The sequence below is a fragment of the Hyperolius riggenbachi genome, chromosome 5, assembly GCF_040937935.1.
Source record: "Hyperolius riggenbachi isolate aHypRig1 chromosome 5, aHypRig1.pri, whole genome shotgun sequence".
Classification (NCBI taxonomy): domain Eukaryota; kingdom Metazoa; phylum Chordata; class Amphibia; order Anura; family Hyperoliidae; genus Hyperolius; species Hyperolius riggenbachi.
In genome coordinates this window covers 274,016,860-274,034,532 of record NC_090650.1, presented here as the reverse complement: position 1 = coordinate 274,034,532, position 17,673 = coordinate 274,016,860, and the positions used below count along the sequence as shown (strand labels likewise).

The 17,673-nt window shown below is 44.8% G+C and overlaps 1 protein-coding gene across 4 annotated transcripts in view; it reads left to right on the top strand.

Annotated features, from left to right (window-relative positions):
• The window catches only part of LOC137518734 (thiopurine S-methyltransferase-like), an 80,639-nt gene that overhangs the window by 22,509 nt on the left and 40,457 nt on the right, over positions 1-17,673 (top strand). For all 4 annotated transcript variants that reach the window (XM_068236958.1, XM_068236957.1, XM_068236956.1 and 1 more), the window contains exons 6-8: positions 2,814-2,888; positions 5,512-5,597; positions 15,393-15,437. In XM_068236958.1, the coding sequence (XP_068093059.1) occupies positions 2,814-2,888; positions 5,512-5,597; positions 15,393-15,437 (206 nt within the window). The remainder of the gene's footprint in view (positions 1-2,813; positions 2,889-5,511; positions 5,598-15,392; positions 15,438-17,673) is intronic.

Sequence of the window (17,673 nt, the reverse complement as noted above, 5' to 3'; positions counted from 1 at the left end):
CACTTAATACACCATTCAGCTTCATGACTATCAAATTAGTGTTGCAATACTCATGTGCTAATCATTGTGCACCATGCATAATATATACCAACCATTATATCTACTATTCTCTTGTTTACTACAAAAAAAAAAAGCTTCATACTGGTGTGATAATTTTTACGAAGGAAAATGCAATACCTGAAGTTACTGCTGCCAGCTCATGACATACATGTACTTAGATTTGGTGATAGGAAGTTTTTCCTATGTTTTTTGTTTTCTTTATCCACTGCTCTTTTTGTCACGGTGCCTTGGCAAGTGCAAAACATTGCAAACTTGACATTCAGTGCAGTGTAAAAGTCTCAGGCACTTGTCTGTGCCTGCAAGTGGAATAGCAGATTTAGTCAAAAGTTTTGCTACTCTCACTGCTGAAAAGTACAAAAAAAGATTGTTATCCATCAATCAAGCAATACCATCAAGAAGATATGATTGCTCCCAGTTTAATTCAGCAATAGACCCCAAACACACAGTCACAATGATAAGGATCTATCTGCAGTGCAGAGTTGCACAAAACATCTTGAAACACATGGTGCGACCCAGATCAATTAAATTAGCGCTGCTCATTTTCATATTAGCATTTAGTTGTGACACTGCCAGAGTGCTAATGCTGAATATTTCTAGCTACTAGAGGTTACTTTTGCCACTGGTGTTTAGATATAAGCCAGCACTGAGGATATTTGGCTGCTGGGAATAATTTCGCTCCATTGCGGAGGGCTTAAGCTGGATAGAGATCAGATGATCCAATGGTGATGGTGATTTTGGTGTAGCCAGATAATGGGGGAGAAATTATGAAATCGCCAATCATAGCTGAGAAATTAACTATATAGCTGGTGACAAATCTATACACAGTACGGCTCACACAGAGTGTATGTTTAAATGTGACACTTGTGGATTGGTCAGGGGTGAAGAGTATTGGGAATAGCATTTTGTTTTGCAATTGTGTTTTTATCAGTGTTTTTATGCTGCTGTCTCCTGAATCCTTTATCTCTAGGCAATCACTTTTTTGGTCATTTTCCTAACCCCCACCCCCACATTGTTTCCTTTTTTTACTATCAATACTGCCTTCCCCATTAACCCCTTTCCTTTGTTTACCCCTAACCTCCTCCCAAACATTAACCCTATCCTGATTCATTGTCACAACCTCCCATCTAATGTTAATATCTACCTGACTCTACTCCCTAACCTCTTCTTTCTAATGGGAACCCCTTCCTGATGCCTAAGCTTTTAACTATCAGTAGGAAGAGGAAGCAGAAGAATCACCCAAGTATAGGCAATAGTGCACCGAAGTCATCAATCTCCACACCACTGGGACTGTAAAGTTCACGCCTACAATGTAGGACAGGCACCACCGATGAAAAAGTAGACAAAATGTATTGATCATATCAAAAAAGACAAGAACAGTGACACCGCTTTTTGATGTTAACCTTCCCCTACCTTAAAAAGGAATCCGAGATTAACTTTTATACATTTCATAATTGTGCCCCTTACATATATTTTATAGGGCATTCCTCAAGCCAAATACTTTTTTGTGTTTGTTTTAATGCCCTAATTCCCTATATACTAAACAAGCCACACCCACAGCATCTCCAGCACCTACGCATTCTTAGTCCTATGTTGCAAGTGCTGTAATATGTACGAACAGAGGCGCCAAGCAGAGTAAAACAATGTTCTAAAAATGATAAAAAGAGGGAAGTCGAGGTGGACTTACCTCCCTCTGGTAGTGGACATATACTCAAATGCAGAGTAAAAAATATACAATTTATTCACAGCTCCATAAAATCGCAACGCGTTTCGCGGTCAACAATCCCGCTTCATTAGGCAGTACAGTAGCATATAAAACTGGTTCAGGTCCATATGAACCAGTTTTATATGCTCCTGTACTGCCTGATGAAGCGGGATTGTTGACCGCGAAACGCGTTGCGATTTTATGGAGCTGTGAATAAATTGTATATTTTTTACTCTGCATTTGAGTATATGTCCACTACCAGAGGGAGGTAAGTCCACCTTGACTTCCCTCTTTTTATCATTTTTAGAACATTGTTTTACTCTGCTTGGCGCCTCTGTTCGTACATATTACAGCACAATTAAGTCCACCCCTGGTGGAGGGGTTCTTTCCCCATTTTCCTATCTACAGAGAGCGACTTTTATACCTGAGTGGGGTCAGGTACTAATACTCCCCACCTGCCTGTCAAGTGGTTACCTGATGGTAACCCACCTTTGTGAGTATAAGAACCTTTGACATTACATTATATATTGAGCTTACCAGACAATATTGCACTATTGGGCTCTTGGTGTCCTCTGTTTTGTTTTTACAAGTACTATGTTGCAAGTGCTCATGGGAGCCCAGTCTGGGGAGGAGGAGGCTTTTCCCAAAGGAAGAGGAGAAGGCATTACCAGCTGGGAGCTGCTGAGATTTTAGAGGCAAGGGGGCAGAGAGAGGAGTGGAGTTTTCACAGGCTAAGGGGTGGAGATACAGAGCAGTTTGCCTGTGCAATGATGACAAGCAGAATATGGTTGCTCTCACTTGATCACAGGAAGAAATAATCATATACTGTTGAAGCTGTTTCCAGCTAGATTTACTGTGTAAACCTTCTAAATCTAAACTTTAGACAAGATATATAAACAAGTTACTTTCTATAGTTGATTTTTCATCTCGGACCCGCTTTAAAGGACATACATGTCATGTGTTCAATAAGAAGTTACTTTTGTTAGTTGTAAACTTACCATAGTTTAAACGAACCTGACTGTAGATTAATATGCCTCTGTTTTATTACCAGCTCACTCCTCGGCAAGTTTGATGGAATTTGGGACAGAGGAGCACTGGTTGCTGTGAATCCATCTGACAGAGAACGGTTAGTTGCAATTATCTCATACTGTATACACTTGAAATAAAGTCAGTCTTAGGGCCCGTTTCCACTAGTGCGACGCGATTTCGCCGGCATTCCGACGCTTGTAAAAACGCATGCGGGTGCGTTTCCGCATGCGTTTTACCCGCGATTTCGCGTGCGATTTCGCATGGCAGGGTGCCATGCGAAATTAACCATGACACTGCCAGGACAAAATAACATTGGGAAGGGTGCGAAATCGCACGCGAAATCGCGGGTAAAAACGCATGTACCAAACGCATGCGTTTTTACTATTAAATACATTAGCGGCGATTCGCACGGATTCCCGACGCAGGCGAAAACTGTGGGTCCCGCCGTGCAGATTTGGCCCGCTGCCAAATCGCTCCCGCACGCCGCACAGGTGGAAACAGCCCCATCCACTAACATTAGCTATGCGAATCCGCATGCAGTGCCCGCATGCGGATTCGCCCTAGTGGAAACGAGCCCTTATTCATTTAAAACTTCAGGGGTAATACTCCTGAAGAGAGGTAAATAGATACATTTGTATCTAAACCTCAGCACGGTGGAGGATTTCTAGCTAAATGCAACACTAAAATGTCATGTTTAATCCATTCAGTGAATTTCTGCTAAAAAAAAATCTGGCATAATAGTTTCTAAGCTGTAAGCAATCTTTTAAAGCAAAGTTGAAATGCTGGGTGTTAGACCACTTTAAGTGTGGATGTAGACACTGTGAGCAGCGATGAACCCTTGGACTACTGGGTGCGCAGGCTTGACCTGTGGCCAGAGCTGTCACAATTTTCCATCCAACGTCTGTCTTGCCCTGCCTCAAGCGTGCTGTCCGAAAGGACCTTCAGCGCAGCTGGAGGCATTGTCACTGACAAGAGAGGTCGCCTAAGTTACAAAAGTGTTCATTACCTCACCTTTATCAAAATGAATGAGGCATGGATCCCGGAGGGCTACTGCCCGTCTGAAGACTAAGTCAGTCCCTGCACACAGCATCTCTGCCTGCACGCCGTGTGACTGCCTGTCCTATGACTAAGTTGGTCCCCACACAGCATCTCTGCCTGCAGGCTGCTTGACTGCCTTTTCCGCCACCACCAACAGGGTCCAGGACTCCAGGGGGATTCCTGAATTTTTAAGGCCGTTGCTAGCAGCGGCCTCTATAATAATTTTTCTGGTGCATGTACATGCCTGCCTAATTTTTCTGCCTGCACTGCAGCTGCAACATCAAAACAAAAGGCATGTACATGTGTCAATTCCCCTTCGTGATCGTTACCTTGCTGCGGTGAAGGGGCTTACATATCACAATGAAGCAATGACCGCCGGCTACATGAGTGTCTCGGGGGGTGGCACACCAAAGATAATAAGGTCGTTGGTTCATTGTGGACAGACCAAATTTGATCAGCTGGACAGTCACTGTTGTTCTGTCATTGAGCTACCTCAGCCCAGTGACCATATGGGCTTGAAAACCGCCATGGCCTGCACTCTCGCCATGGTGCGCACCAGTCCAGCACGGCCGTCACTACACATACACATTTGCTCGCTACCAGTTCAAGCAATTTCCTACCTCTTATCTGGTCAGCCTGCTGACCAGATAGAGGTAGAAAATTGCTTGAACTGGTAGTGAGCAAATGTGTGTGTTGCAGTTAGCATTCAGTTTAGAGGCAGTGGGGTTGAAGTCCCTGGAAGTGAGAGTGCCAGGGCTCGCCCGCATTTGCCTCTAGGTATCGCATGGTGGTTTGGGGGCCCTGGCTAGTGAGAGAGACCTTGGGCCCCCGGCTGTCGTGCGAACCAGTGTTTGTGATGTATACACATGCAAGATGTGTTAAAGCATTTTAAGCCTCCAATTTAGCATGCAATCAGATTTCTGCCCTTAAAACGCTGCTTTGCGTCAAATCCAGATTTTTCCCCGGGACTTTTCGCGTGTATCCCACTCCGCCATGCAAAAGCTCAGATGTTAGACCCCTTGAAACATCTTTTCCATCACTTTTGTGGCCAGCATAAATGTTTCTAATTTTCAAAGTTCGCCTCCCCATTGAAGTCTATTGCGGTTCACGAAAGTTCGCACGAACCGAACTTTTTGCAGAGATTCGCGTTCGAGGTTCGCGAACCTAAAATCGGAGGTTCAAGCTATCTCTACTATGCATATTCATGTCAATGAAGTATTTTGCTGCTGTACAAGTTAGGGCCGGTTCACACGGGCTTCTGCCCAGCTTCAAGCAGCGTCCCATACGATGGCGTCTCGTTCAGTGGCTTTCATGGGCTTTCGGCAGCTTCCTGACGCGATCAGCGTTTTTTGTCCCCACAGGGGGACTCGAGGATGCGGTGGTAATCGACCCAGGACGCCACATCTAGCGTCCAGGGTCACCAGGAATAATTGAGAAAATCGGGATTGGAACACCGCATTTGCGCAAACGCTGGTAAACGATACACAGCGCCCGATACAAACGCTCCTATTCACTTGAATGGGAGAGTTTAACAACAAGTCCCGCACACTGGCGTTAAACGAGCGTCTGTGTGAACCGGCCCTTAATATTTGCAGGCTTCCACTTGTCTAGAAAGAAAATAATAGAAAAGATAAATTTCACCTTTGCATTCTGTCTGCTCAGTGACAATGTATTTCCCACAGTTATGTCAATGTTCTTCTACCATTATTGAAAAAGGATGGCCGCCACTTGATTGTAACAGTGGAATATGATGCAAGCATACATCCAGGTAAGATAACTACAGTGTCTTTACTATGTACTGTACATTAACCAATTGACCAATTGAACCAATTTATGAAAATGACTGTGCCTGCCACTTGTCTTTCCTCCACTTAAAACAACAATGTTACCTCAGCGCAAGGAGTAATACAGGACGCTGCAACTTGCAGGGCAGCGTGGAGTTCAGGATTACAGCAAGATACTTTCTACATACAGCGCATGTCTGTTTTTATCCATGCACTGAAACTACAGGATAAGGTACTGTAACCTTTTGTGTGCCGGCCAGTGGCAAGTGTCACTACCGAGAGTGTCCTGTATTACTCCTTGCGCTGAGGTAACATTGTTGTTTTTAATCCCCTGACGTTTGGGTCTGAAATCTGCCCCCACCTCTAACAGCATAATTATCCATCACTGCGCTACTCTGTGTTGTTTTCCATTTCCCCCACTTAAGTTGTTATTAGCTAGAATGAAGTGCCAGAAGGATGATGTAATATTTTTCAAACATTACGTTTCTAAAGTACCGCATATACCGTATATACTCATGTATAAGCTGAGATTTTGGGCCCAAAAAAGTGGCCCAAAAGTGGCGGTCTCGGCTTATACTCGAGTCAGTAAGTGTGCCCCTCCACCAAATGGGTATGTGCCATGTATTTTTACTGTGTGCGCGTCTCCCCCAGCATGTGCTATCTGCCAGAATGCATGGATTATGTCCACCTGACATGTGCTGTCCGTGGTATGCAGTTTCCTCCCTCCCCCCTGGTATGTCAGCCTGGTATGTGCCACTATGCAGAGCGGTATGGGCAGATTGTTCTCCCGTGTAGTTATGCCGTCCCCCCGCTGAAGCGGTGTTCTGTATTTTGCCGTCTCCCTCCAGGTGTTTGCAAATTCAGTGTAATGCGTTCTGAGTGTGCTCCCCTCCGCACATTTAGTTATGCCGTCCCCCCTTCGGAGTGGTGTTCTGTATTTTTCTGTCTCCCTCTGGGTGTTTGCACGCATATGCAGTGGAGTGTGTTCCCCTCCGCAGCAGTGTTTTGTCCCCCTTTCAAGTGTTTTCCTCGGTAAATGCACAGTGGATGGGAGCACAGCGGAGCGTTTACTTTACCGGTTCCCGCCGCCAGGATTCGGATTCTCCAGCTCGTCTCAGTCATCTCAGTTCCGTCTCTATGACCTCCTGCAGTGGTACACGCAATGTGAGGCGCCGCTAGAGGGCGTCATAGAAATGACGCTGGCAGACAAGCTGGAGAATCCGAATACTGGCGGCGGGAACCGGTAAAGTAAACGCTCTGCTGTGCTCCCATCCACTGTGCATTTACCGGGGGAAACACTTGAAAGGGGGACAAAACACTGCTGCGGAGGGGAACACACTCCACTGCATATGCATGCAAACACCTGGAGGGAGACGGGAAAATACAGAACACCACTCCGGAGGGGGGACGGCATAACTAAATGGGGGAACAATCTGCAGATACTGCTCCAGCTGACTGCTAAATGGCCTGCATTGCACTACAAATACAATAACACCTGGAGGGGGACAGCATGCATAAATACAGAGCACGCTCTGGCATGGGGGGGGGGGGGGGGGGCTGAGCACAACTAATTTGCACATTGTACTGTAAAGTAGTCTGTGAAGGGTCCCCCTACTCTACAAAGTGCAAGAAAGAGCAGACCAGACAGATCATGCAAGCAGATATTCAGTGGTTGCATTTGTCAGCCAAAACATTAAAACCACCACCTAATAGTGTGACAGCTCCCGATGTGCTTCTAAATGATGGGTGAAAAGAAAGGGGAACAGTCTTGCATAAGAGGCATGTTTCCATTGTCCTTCTTACAATATAGTTTATCATAGCTGCTTTTGGAATCACCAGGTCACATAAGTTATATTTTCACCCAAAAGTGCTGGGGTTAGAGTCCTGGATTAGCAATTAGAGAGCCCTAGGAGGTCCTCAGTAAGTTCTGCGTTTCCTACCCTCTGCTTATACTCGGGTCAAACATTTTTTCCTATTTTTTAAGGTAAAAGTTGGGGGGGCTTATACTCGGGCCGGCTTATACTCGAGTATATACAGTACTCGTGTATAAGCTGACCTGCATAGAAGCCGACATACCCACTTTTCCCTCAGAATCCAAGAAAAAGTGATTGACTTGTGTATAAGTCTCCACCTCAGTATAACCCCCTACACAGTATAAAACGACAGATGTGCCCCCAGTATGAGGCATCAAACCATCTCTCAGTAGCCCAGTTTCTTCCAAGAGGAATAAGTGTTCCTCTTGCAAACAAATTACTGGCAGCATGACTTGAAAGCTTTCTGTGATGCTTAATAAAGAATACCTGTTCCCCTCTCTCCCATGCTGGGAGTAAACTCCAGCCCGGCACTATGAAGCTTCTTTTATTTCATTACACCTCTAAGTCACAGGCCTGTTCTATGAAGAAATATCTATTTACTAACAGAACAAGTGAGCATCAAATCAGCCACACACTCAACAGCCCTTTCAGGAGCCTCCTGCATTTTGCAAAACATCCTTTGAAAAAAGCTTGTAATAATTACAGTCTTTTATCTGAATACTGTGTATGTCGAGGAAAGGGGGGGGGGGGGTATCTTGGAGGCAGGGGTAGATCAGTATAAGTACAGTGTTCTGACAAACACTTGTCCATGTCAGATCTCACTAGCGTCCGCTGGCAGCCTCAAGATCCCTTGTATTAAAATAATCTGGTTTAGTACACTGCTTTCACCAGTGCAGGGATTCCCGACTCCTTCTCACTGTCTCATATCTATGACCTCATCTAGTGGCGTCTTGAGAAATAACGAGTGCCAGGCAACAAAGAAATCCCGATCATTTCACTGGCTCTCGTTTGTAAACATGCTAAGCCTGTGAGAGAAGGAGTCAGGGATTAGTGTATTGATGTTAGTGGCGTCCAGATGCTTGCAATACCAGGGATGCTGGGGCTGCCTGCAGAGATTGGTGAAAGCTGACGTGACACAGACTCTCTCACAGGAGTTTCCCAGCTAAAGGCAAGTTGTTGACTCGCACAAAAGCCGAAGGGGGGACTTTTCAGTACATTTTTTTTTGTGCAGAAAAATTTGGCTTATACATACTGTAAGTATATACAGTAGTTCTAAAAAGAGAACAGCAAAGTGAGTTTTACATGAAAGCAATGATACAAACAACTATAATATCAATCACAAGCATTGTTGTAATCAACTCCGATCTAGTAATTTAGCAATAAATGGGACAAACATTCAGCCAATCTAACGCATCCACTTTTTGGAGTAAGGCTAGGTCCACACTTGTCCATTCAGGATCGGATCTGTTTCAAACGGATCAGTTTTTCTAAACTTCGTTCCGACATGTTTTTGCAGCATACGTTTCCAGTCTGTGGAAACGTATGCCCAGAGGTGAGGGGAGAGGGGGCGCCATGCCGGAGGGGTATAGCAGCCAGGACAGGGGTGTCGACGGGGAGGTAGGTCGCCCTTCTCCCTCACCTGGCTCCCCCGTCCCCGCTCCAGCTACTTGCGCAAAACATGTTCAAATGTATAGCGGCAGTGAGCGGGGAGCTTACCTTCTTCCTCTGCTCGCTGCTTGACTTCCTGCAATGCCGTCCTCTCTACTTCGGAGGGTAGCATTGCAGGAAGTGACGCGGCAAGGAGGAAGTGGAGAAGGTAAGCTCCCTGCTCGCCGCGTACTTTACATTTTAACAAATTTTGCGCAAGTAGCTGGAGGGGGAGCGCGGACAGGGAACCCAGGTGAGGGAGGGGAGGTGACCTCCTTCCCCGCCGACCGCTGTCACCCCTGTCCTGCCTGCTATACCCCTCCAGCATGGCGGCCCCCTCTGCCCCCACAGGCTGGGACACAGAAACGGATCAGTTTCTGTGTCCAAAACTGCCTGCATAGAGGGGGATCCGTTTTCCTATTGCCCTCCACTACCCCTCCATGTATCCAGATCCATGTGCGGTCCGGAAAAATGCTGAAATCGTTCAGATTTTTAAAACGGATCCCCCTGAACGCAGACGGATCCGTTTTTTTTAAGTGAAGAAGTATTTTTAACATTGGTATCCATGGCTCCGTTTTTGATCCGGACCAAAAAACAGTGCCACGGATACGTTTCTAAAACAAGTGTGAACCTTCTCTTAATAAAGCGGAATATAACCCTGCATTTCAACTTTGCTCTAAAACATTATTTACAGCATATTATATGCAACTAGCATTTTTTTTTTACTAGACCAGCATTGGAAGGGTTAAACACAGAGGTTTAAAGTCGTGGAGAGATATACAGAAGTTCAGATAGATACATTCTATTTAGTCAAATGTATCTATTAAGAAATGTTACACACTCTTTGGCTGTCCTCCAACTCCTTCTCAGTGAGAGAGATGAGTCACATTCAACACTTAGATACATTTATATAAACAAAATGTATCTATTTCAGCTTCGGATGCGTCTGCAGAAATCTACAGGAACTTTAAAGCCCTGTGTAACCCTTCCAATGCTGGTCTAGTAAAAAAAAAAATGCTGGTTGCATATAATATACTGTAAATAATGTTTTAGAGCAAAGTTGAACTGCAGGGTTATATTCCGCTTTAAGGCAGGCCTGAACTCAGAACGTCCCTTCTGCTCTAAAAGATAAGCAACAATATAAAAACCTTTATAGTAAAACATGTCTTTGTTACAGCTGATACAAATCCTGCAATAAATCTTTCATGGAAGCAGACATAGGGTTAACATCCAGTGTTTACAATTTAGCTGCTCTGCAGAGGCAGCTGAGATTCCTGAGCTGACACAGCTGAGAGATCACAATTACAGTTGTGATTAGTCACAGGTGAGGGGGAATTAGGCTCCCTGCACACTGCATGCAATTTCGATTCCGATTTTTTAAATCGTTTTTTACATCCGATTTTTAATCGTTACTGCATACTGCGTTTTTTTCCTCCGTTTTTCTGTTGATTGTATTGAGGGAAAATCGGAATCGCAAATCAGAATCGGAATCGTAAAACGGATTTGCAGTGTGCAGGGAGCCTTAGACAGGCTAAATTCTCTAAATCAGGGGTCAGGAACCTTTTTGGCTGAGAGAGACATACATGCCACATTTTTTTAAAATGTAATTCCCTGAGAGCCATACAATATGTTTCAAACTAAATACAAGTACAATTGGAGCGGCTGTTAGTTTTGGAGGGAGGGTGAGTAAGTTAGTAATGCATGCTACAGCAGTAGCGTGCCTACTTTGAAAATGTTACTTGCGCTGCCACACTAATTTGAGCTACTTGAGCGGTGCAGCTTATTGAATCATCCTCTGCTGCTGATTTGTCTGAGAGCCAGATGCAGCCATCAAAAGAGCCACATCTGGCTCCCGAGCCATAGGTTCCCTACCCCTGCTCTAAATGTATACAGGGTGCATTTCTCTATGTTTTCCTTCTGTCCTGTGCAAGAGTTCAGGTCCACTTGAATGGTAGGCTCACAACACCCAGGAAGGAAAAGCAGGAAAAGAATAGATAAAGGATTAGCGCAATAATGGTGCTTCCTATAACCTTGCATGTACAAAATATGAAAATATGACAAAGGAAAGGAATTGTTGTTTTTCCAAATTATGAGGACACCTCCGAAGAGGAAGCTCCTGAGGAAGCAGACTTACCACAATATCATTGGAGCCTCTATTTTGATATACTGGTCACCTTTCCACCACAGCATTAAATATACTCTACATAACAGCAAATATATAATTATCTTCATTTTTAATCACTTGCCGACCGCCCACAGCCGATGGACGGCGGCAAGGACTGGGGCTAAACGACCGCAATACGCCCATCCGCGGTGGCGGCGGCGAGCGTGGTTATACGGCGATTGCGTCATTCGTGACATGATCAGCCGCCGGCGACAGGCTCCGCCCCCTCGCGCTGTAACCCGCCGGCAGTTCGGAAGCGCCGGCGGGTTACTAGCTGCCCGATCGCTGCTACAAAGTGTATATTACTTTGTAATGCATACAAAGTGTATTATACAGGCTGCCTCCTGCCCTGGTGGTCCCAGTGTCCGAGGGACCACCAGAGCAGGCTGCAGCCAGCACGGTAAGCACCTAAGCACACTGATGATCCCCCCCCCCCCTCCGCCCTGATCGCCCACAGCACCCCTCAGACCCAGCCCACCCCCCAGACCACTGTTTGCACCCAATCACCCCTGTCACTGCCACCCATCAATCAGCCCCTAACCTGCCCCTTGCGGTCAATCTGATCACCCACCCACACCATCAGATCGCCCGCAGACCCGACGTCAGGTCACCTCCCAAGTGCATTGTTTACATCTGTTCTCTAAACACCCACTAATTACCCATCAGTCACCCATCAATCACACCCTATCACCACCTGTCACTGTTACCCATCAGATTAGACCCTAATCTGCACCTTGCGGGCACCCAATCACTCTCTCACCCTTGCGTTTGGTTTAGAGTATAGTGCCATAATCTTATTCCCCATATTCTCTTTTATACCTATATACTGCAGTACTCCTATAAAAGCCCACTCCACCCTGTCAAAAGCCTTTTCCGCATCTGTAGATAGAAACAGAACAGGGATGGAGTGGGCATCTGCCCATTGAGCCAAGTTAAGGGTTTGTATTGTATTATCTCTAGCCTCTCTACCCCTAACAAAACCAACCTGATCCATATGTAGAAGTTTACTCATCATAGGGGCAATCTATTAGCCAGTATTTTGCATACAATTTGACATCTATATTTAACAGAGCAATTGGTCTGTAGCTTTGACATTGTTGGATCTTTGCCCTACTTGTGTAGTATATAGGACTCCAACATACGGGGGGGGAAATCCTTTTCTACCTTCTGATACATCATTCAAAGCCTTTGCTAAATGTCCCATCAGTTGATCCCCATACTTTTTATAATATTCACTTGCTATCCCGTCAGGCCCCAGGACCTTCCCTGTTGGCAACTGTTTGATCGCTAACCTCAATTCACTCACTGTGATAGGTAACTCCAGGGATGAGGCCTCTTCCTCCATCAACCTAGGCATCCCACTCTGCACCAGATATTCTGTTATCTCCTTTCTCTCTGCTTCCACTTCACTCTCATTAATTGGTATTTCTAAATTATATAATCTTTTATAATATTCTGTAAGCTCTCTAGCTATTTCCTCCATTTTATAACATTTCTCCCCCTTTATGTTTTTAATACTTGATACATAATTAATTTTCTGCTGCTTCTTAAGGGCTCTGGCCAGGAGTGAACCACATCTATTCCCATATTCATAAAAAGATTGTTTACATCTCAGGGCCGTACATTTAACTTTATGAAAAAGTAGGTTTCTCAAAAGTTCCCTTTCCTTATACAGTTCCTCCAAAATACGCCTTTCTTTATCATGTTTATGCTGTTGTTCTAATTTTGCTATATTATCCAGTATATTCTTTATTTCTCTCTCTTTCTCCTGGCTCCCTCCTGGATCAAAATCCCCCTTATATAGCATTTATGGGCCTCCCAAACCGTTACATCTGGGACCTCCCCCTGGAGAGAAAAATAATTTTCCAACTCTTCCTTTATCCTCTGGGCATCCTACTCATTTCTCAATAATGCATTGTTTAAAAGCCGATGGTCCCAGGGCCTTTACCCCCCATTTTATCTCTATCGAAATTTGTGCATGATCCAACAAATTTATAGGTCCTATATTTGTTGATTTTGTAACAGAAAGCAGATTGTGTGAAACAAAAATATAATCTATTCTAGTGTATCTGTTATGCACCTGAGAATAATATGTATAATCTCGAACAGTGGGGTTATTCACCCGCCAAGCATCAACCAATTGTGATCCATGCAACAATCTTTTACTTTTACACTGTGTACTACTTGCTACTGCCGGTCGAGGTGTCCAGCTGTGGGTCCAAAGCTGTATTCAAATCAGAACCAATAATAACACTTCCCTCAGCAAATGATTCTCCCTTTTTCAAGAATTGTTCTAATGCTTTGGCCCTTGTTTGGTGCGTAGTATGACCCCACTGTTATTGCCTTATTATCTAAATGCAAATTGAACTTTCCCTGTGGGTCCGCATATTCCTCCCCCAATACAAATGGAATATTTTTTTGCTAGGAGGATTGCTGTTCCTTTTGATCTTGGATGCCTGCAGGCCATTTATATATATTGTTTTATAATACCTATCATACATTTGTAGGGCTCGAGGGCCCTTAAAGGGACTCCGAGCTCACCCAAAAAAAGAAAGTTGTACTCACCAGGGGCTTTCTCCAGCCCAGTGCTGGTCGGGAGGTCCCACGCCGGCGATTAAAGCGCGCATGCGCAGTACTTTCACGCCGGCCGCTGTGATGACGCAAGGCGGCCGGCGTGTGACGTCAGCCGCGTCATACGCGGAAGGAGCAGCCCGACACTCTGCCGAGTGTCGCCCGGGCTGCGGCCTGTCAGCCATTCCGGAGCGGGGAGAAAGAGAGGAGCCAGGACGCCGGCGTGGGACCTCCCGACCAGCACTGGGCTGGAGAAAGCCCCTGGTGAGTACAACTTTCTTTTTTTGGGTGAGCTCGGAGTCCCTTTAAAATTGGTCTCCTGCAGGCATACAATTTCATCTCTCTCTCTCTGTGGCATAGCCTCAAAATAGCTGACCTTTTTCTGGTATGTTAAGTCCCCTGATGTTCAATGACAGGACCTTAAGATCTATAACCTTTTCCTTTGGTTATTCTCATATACCCTAGACTTGTCCCCCTTTCATACCCCCAATCATTCACAACATACATTCCCTCTCTCCCCTTGCAACTTCTCTCTTTTGGAGTCTAGGCCCTCCCCCAACTTCCAACACCCTCCCCCCTGCACCATCTAATGGTGCTTCTTTATGTATTACCTTCTCTTTGTGACTCCCTTTATCACCCCCGTGTAGGGACGGGGCCTTAAATTCCCTCCCTCGCCCACTTCCTTCTTCCTGGTGCTCTCTCACCCCCTCATCCATACAACAACCTTAATCTACTCATACATTTGCATGTGTTAATAATTCTGTGAATAAGAGCATGTCCAATCTCTTTGTTTTTATACATTTGTGACAGAAAAAAAAAATCACCTCTTTTATCCCCTCCCCTCCACCCCGCCGTCATCCCCCACCCCCCATTAAAAGCTTGAAAAGACCAAGTACAAAGAAATAATCTCCTCCTTCCTCTTCCCTTATGCTGGGTACACACCATGCATTTTCCCGCTCGATCCGCGGGTCGATCGGGATCGATTCGACTATTTCCGACGTGCTCATTTCAGGCTTCGATCATTCTTGTCGTCAATTTGCAAAATCGATGGCTGCAACGATCGAAGTCCAAATCGTGCACGTCAGAGATAGTCAAATCGATTCAGATCGACCCGCGGATCGAGCGGGAAAACGCATGGTGTGTACCCAGCATTTCAACCACTGCCCTAATATGCCTACTTTACTACTCTCTACTAATCCTAGGGCCCTTCTGCATGCTGCCCATATTCTCAGGTTTCCACTCTGGTAATTCCGCCACCAGAATAGACAGATCATTACAGAATGTTTGTATATCTTCTGGATATCTCAATGTCAGTTTTCTATTATCTTTTTAAACTATCAGGGCGAAAGGGAACCCCCATTTGTACGATATCTCTTTTTGTTGCAATACCAGCAGCAGTGGTTTCATGGCTCTACGTTGTATTAATGCCGATGGTACTAAGTCCTGAAAAATACTTATTGCCACCCCCTGCCACATTATCTGACCCCTCTGTCTGTCTGCATTTGTTATATCCTCTTTTCCCCTAAAGTTGTGCAATATGCATATTATATCTCTGCTAATTTGTGGGTGTTTTATTTCCATAGGCCCGCCATTCTATGTTCCTGACTCTGATATAGAACGTTTGTTCGGTAAGTGTATTTAGCTTCTTTACGAAGTTATTTGGAACTTTAAAGTTATTATTAAATCTACCTTCCCATCTCAGTTTGCAGCCAACTATGATTTTCTAGAATGCTGAAGTTTGCTTATTAGTAGCCATGGCAAAAGTCCACTCTTTGGTGGATATGTTTTGATTTTTGTATCCTGTTGTTCTTCTACAGTGAGTGAGCATTCATATTGTTAGTTACCTCTTTCTTACCATTTTTCCCATAAATGGATTTGCATACAATGGAGCAATCTACACTGGAGGTACCTGACTGTAAAGCCCTGGTACTGCATTGAAGGGTTGTGCGGCCATATTGGTGGTGCAAGACTGGGATCGACATTTATTGTGGATTATCCTTAAGGGGAAACCGGGATTAGTCCCAATTGGTCTAATCTTTTTCACCCAATCTTACCATTTCTATGTAATATAAGAGGCTGCCTAAATTATCCATTATTATTATTATTATTATTTATTGTATTTATAAAGCGCCAACATATTACGCAGCTCTGCACTATAGATAAATTGGTTAACATACAAGGTAGAACATACGGAAACTCACAACAAAACAAGATCATGCTAATAATTTGATAACAATCATTTGCATATATCCATTCAATATATTCTCTCAATTTTCCCTTATACTACATAGATTTGGTAAAATTGGATAAAAAAGATTTAATCGTTAGTGGCCACTATTAGACAGAAAAGACACCAGATTTGTGAAACTATGTGCAGACTCTATTTAGTTAAAGGAAACCTGAGATGGGGCAGGAGAGAAAATGTATACATACCTGGGCTTCCTTGACCCCCCTGCAGCCTGATTGCTCCCTGGATGTCCTCCGCCTCCTTTCTGTTTGTACGCAATCCGCTCCGGTAACTCTGCCAGGCTGGAGCCAACTGCGTATATGTGCAGCCTGGCCACGCACTTGCCCAAATCACGATCCCATCGCTGGGAGCGTAATGCGCCTGCTACTACTGCGCAGGCACAGAACGCTCTCAGCCACTGGAGCGTAATGGGGGAGCGCTCGTGGCCAGACTGCTCTGACTGGCCTGGACTGGATAACGTACCGGGGCCGATTGCAGATGAATGGAGAGGTGGCGGAGGACGACGAGGGAGCGATAAGGCCGGAGGGGGCTGGAAGAAGCCTCAGGTATGTATACATTTTCTCTCCTTACCCATCTGAGGTACACTTTAAAACATTATACATTATTAAAGCTCTAATTCAGGTTCCCATTTTTAAATGCTTATAATAAATGTGTCTTAGTTTCAAATCTTTTACTTTTTGCAACAGAAATATTGAAAGCACCACAAGGAAAATCCAAAATCTGTATTAACATATTTGGAATTAAAAACAATAAAAAAAACAGATCCCCCTGCATGTAGAAAAGGACTAAGATGAAACAGGGCTCTAGACAAGATAGCAATTTTTTTCCCACCGCTGATTATCAACTAACTTTTTTAGTTACATTTGGTTAGAGCTAGCATCTGCCAGGCCCCACCTTCATAGCATAGTGGGTTCAGCATGTAGGCGGTGTACATGCCAACTTGCTTCCAATGTGGCTTAAGTAAACCCTGGTATGCTCAATAAGTGGCTGCCGCTGCAATAGTATCACACCATGTGGTTGATTCACAAAAGCGTGAAAACTGCTATCACAGCAGTTATCACGCGATCTGCCGCGCGCAAAGCATTACTCCGCGTGAAAAACGAACGTTTGCGCGCAATCACTCGCAAACATTCGTTTATCAAGCGGAGTAATGTTTTGTGCGCGCAGCAGATCACGTGATAACTGCTATGATAGCAGTTATCACGCTTTTGTAAATCAACCCCTATGTGTCAAGCTTTATGGCAGCTCTTCCAGACTGGAATACATCACTCTTACATATCACTGTACTTGCATGTTACTTCCTCAGAGCTTCAACGTGTTATGAAATGTTTTCTTGCGGCAGGCTAGGCAGGGAAAGGTGATGAAAGATACACATGGCTTTTATGAACATTTTTTAGGAGGGTGTGGTAAGGGTTAATTGCTATATTACACACTGAGCAGGGAGGTCTGTAGCTGTAGTGCAGGCTACAAAGAGTCAAATTTTTTCAGCACAGGGAGCTGGTGGCTATGGTAAGTTGATCTCCTCTTTGCAGAGGAAAGAGCTCCCACTGTTTACTGCAAGGAACTAGACAACCAGGGCTGTGGAGTCAGAGCAATTTTTGGGTACCGGGATTTGG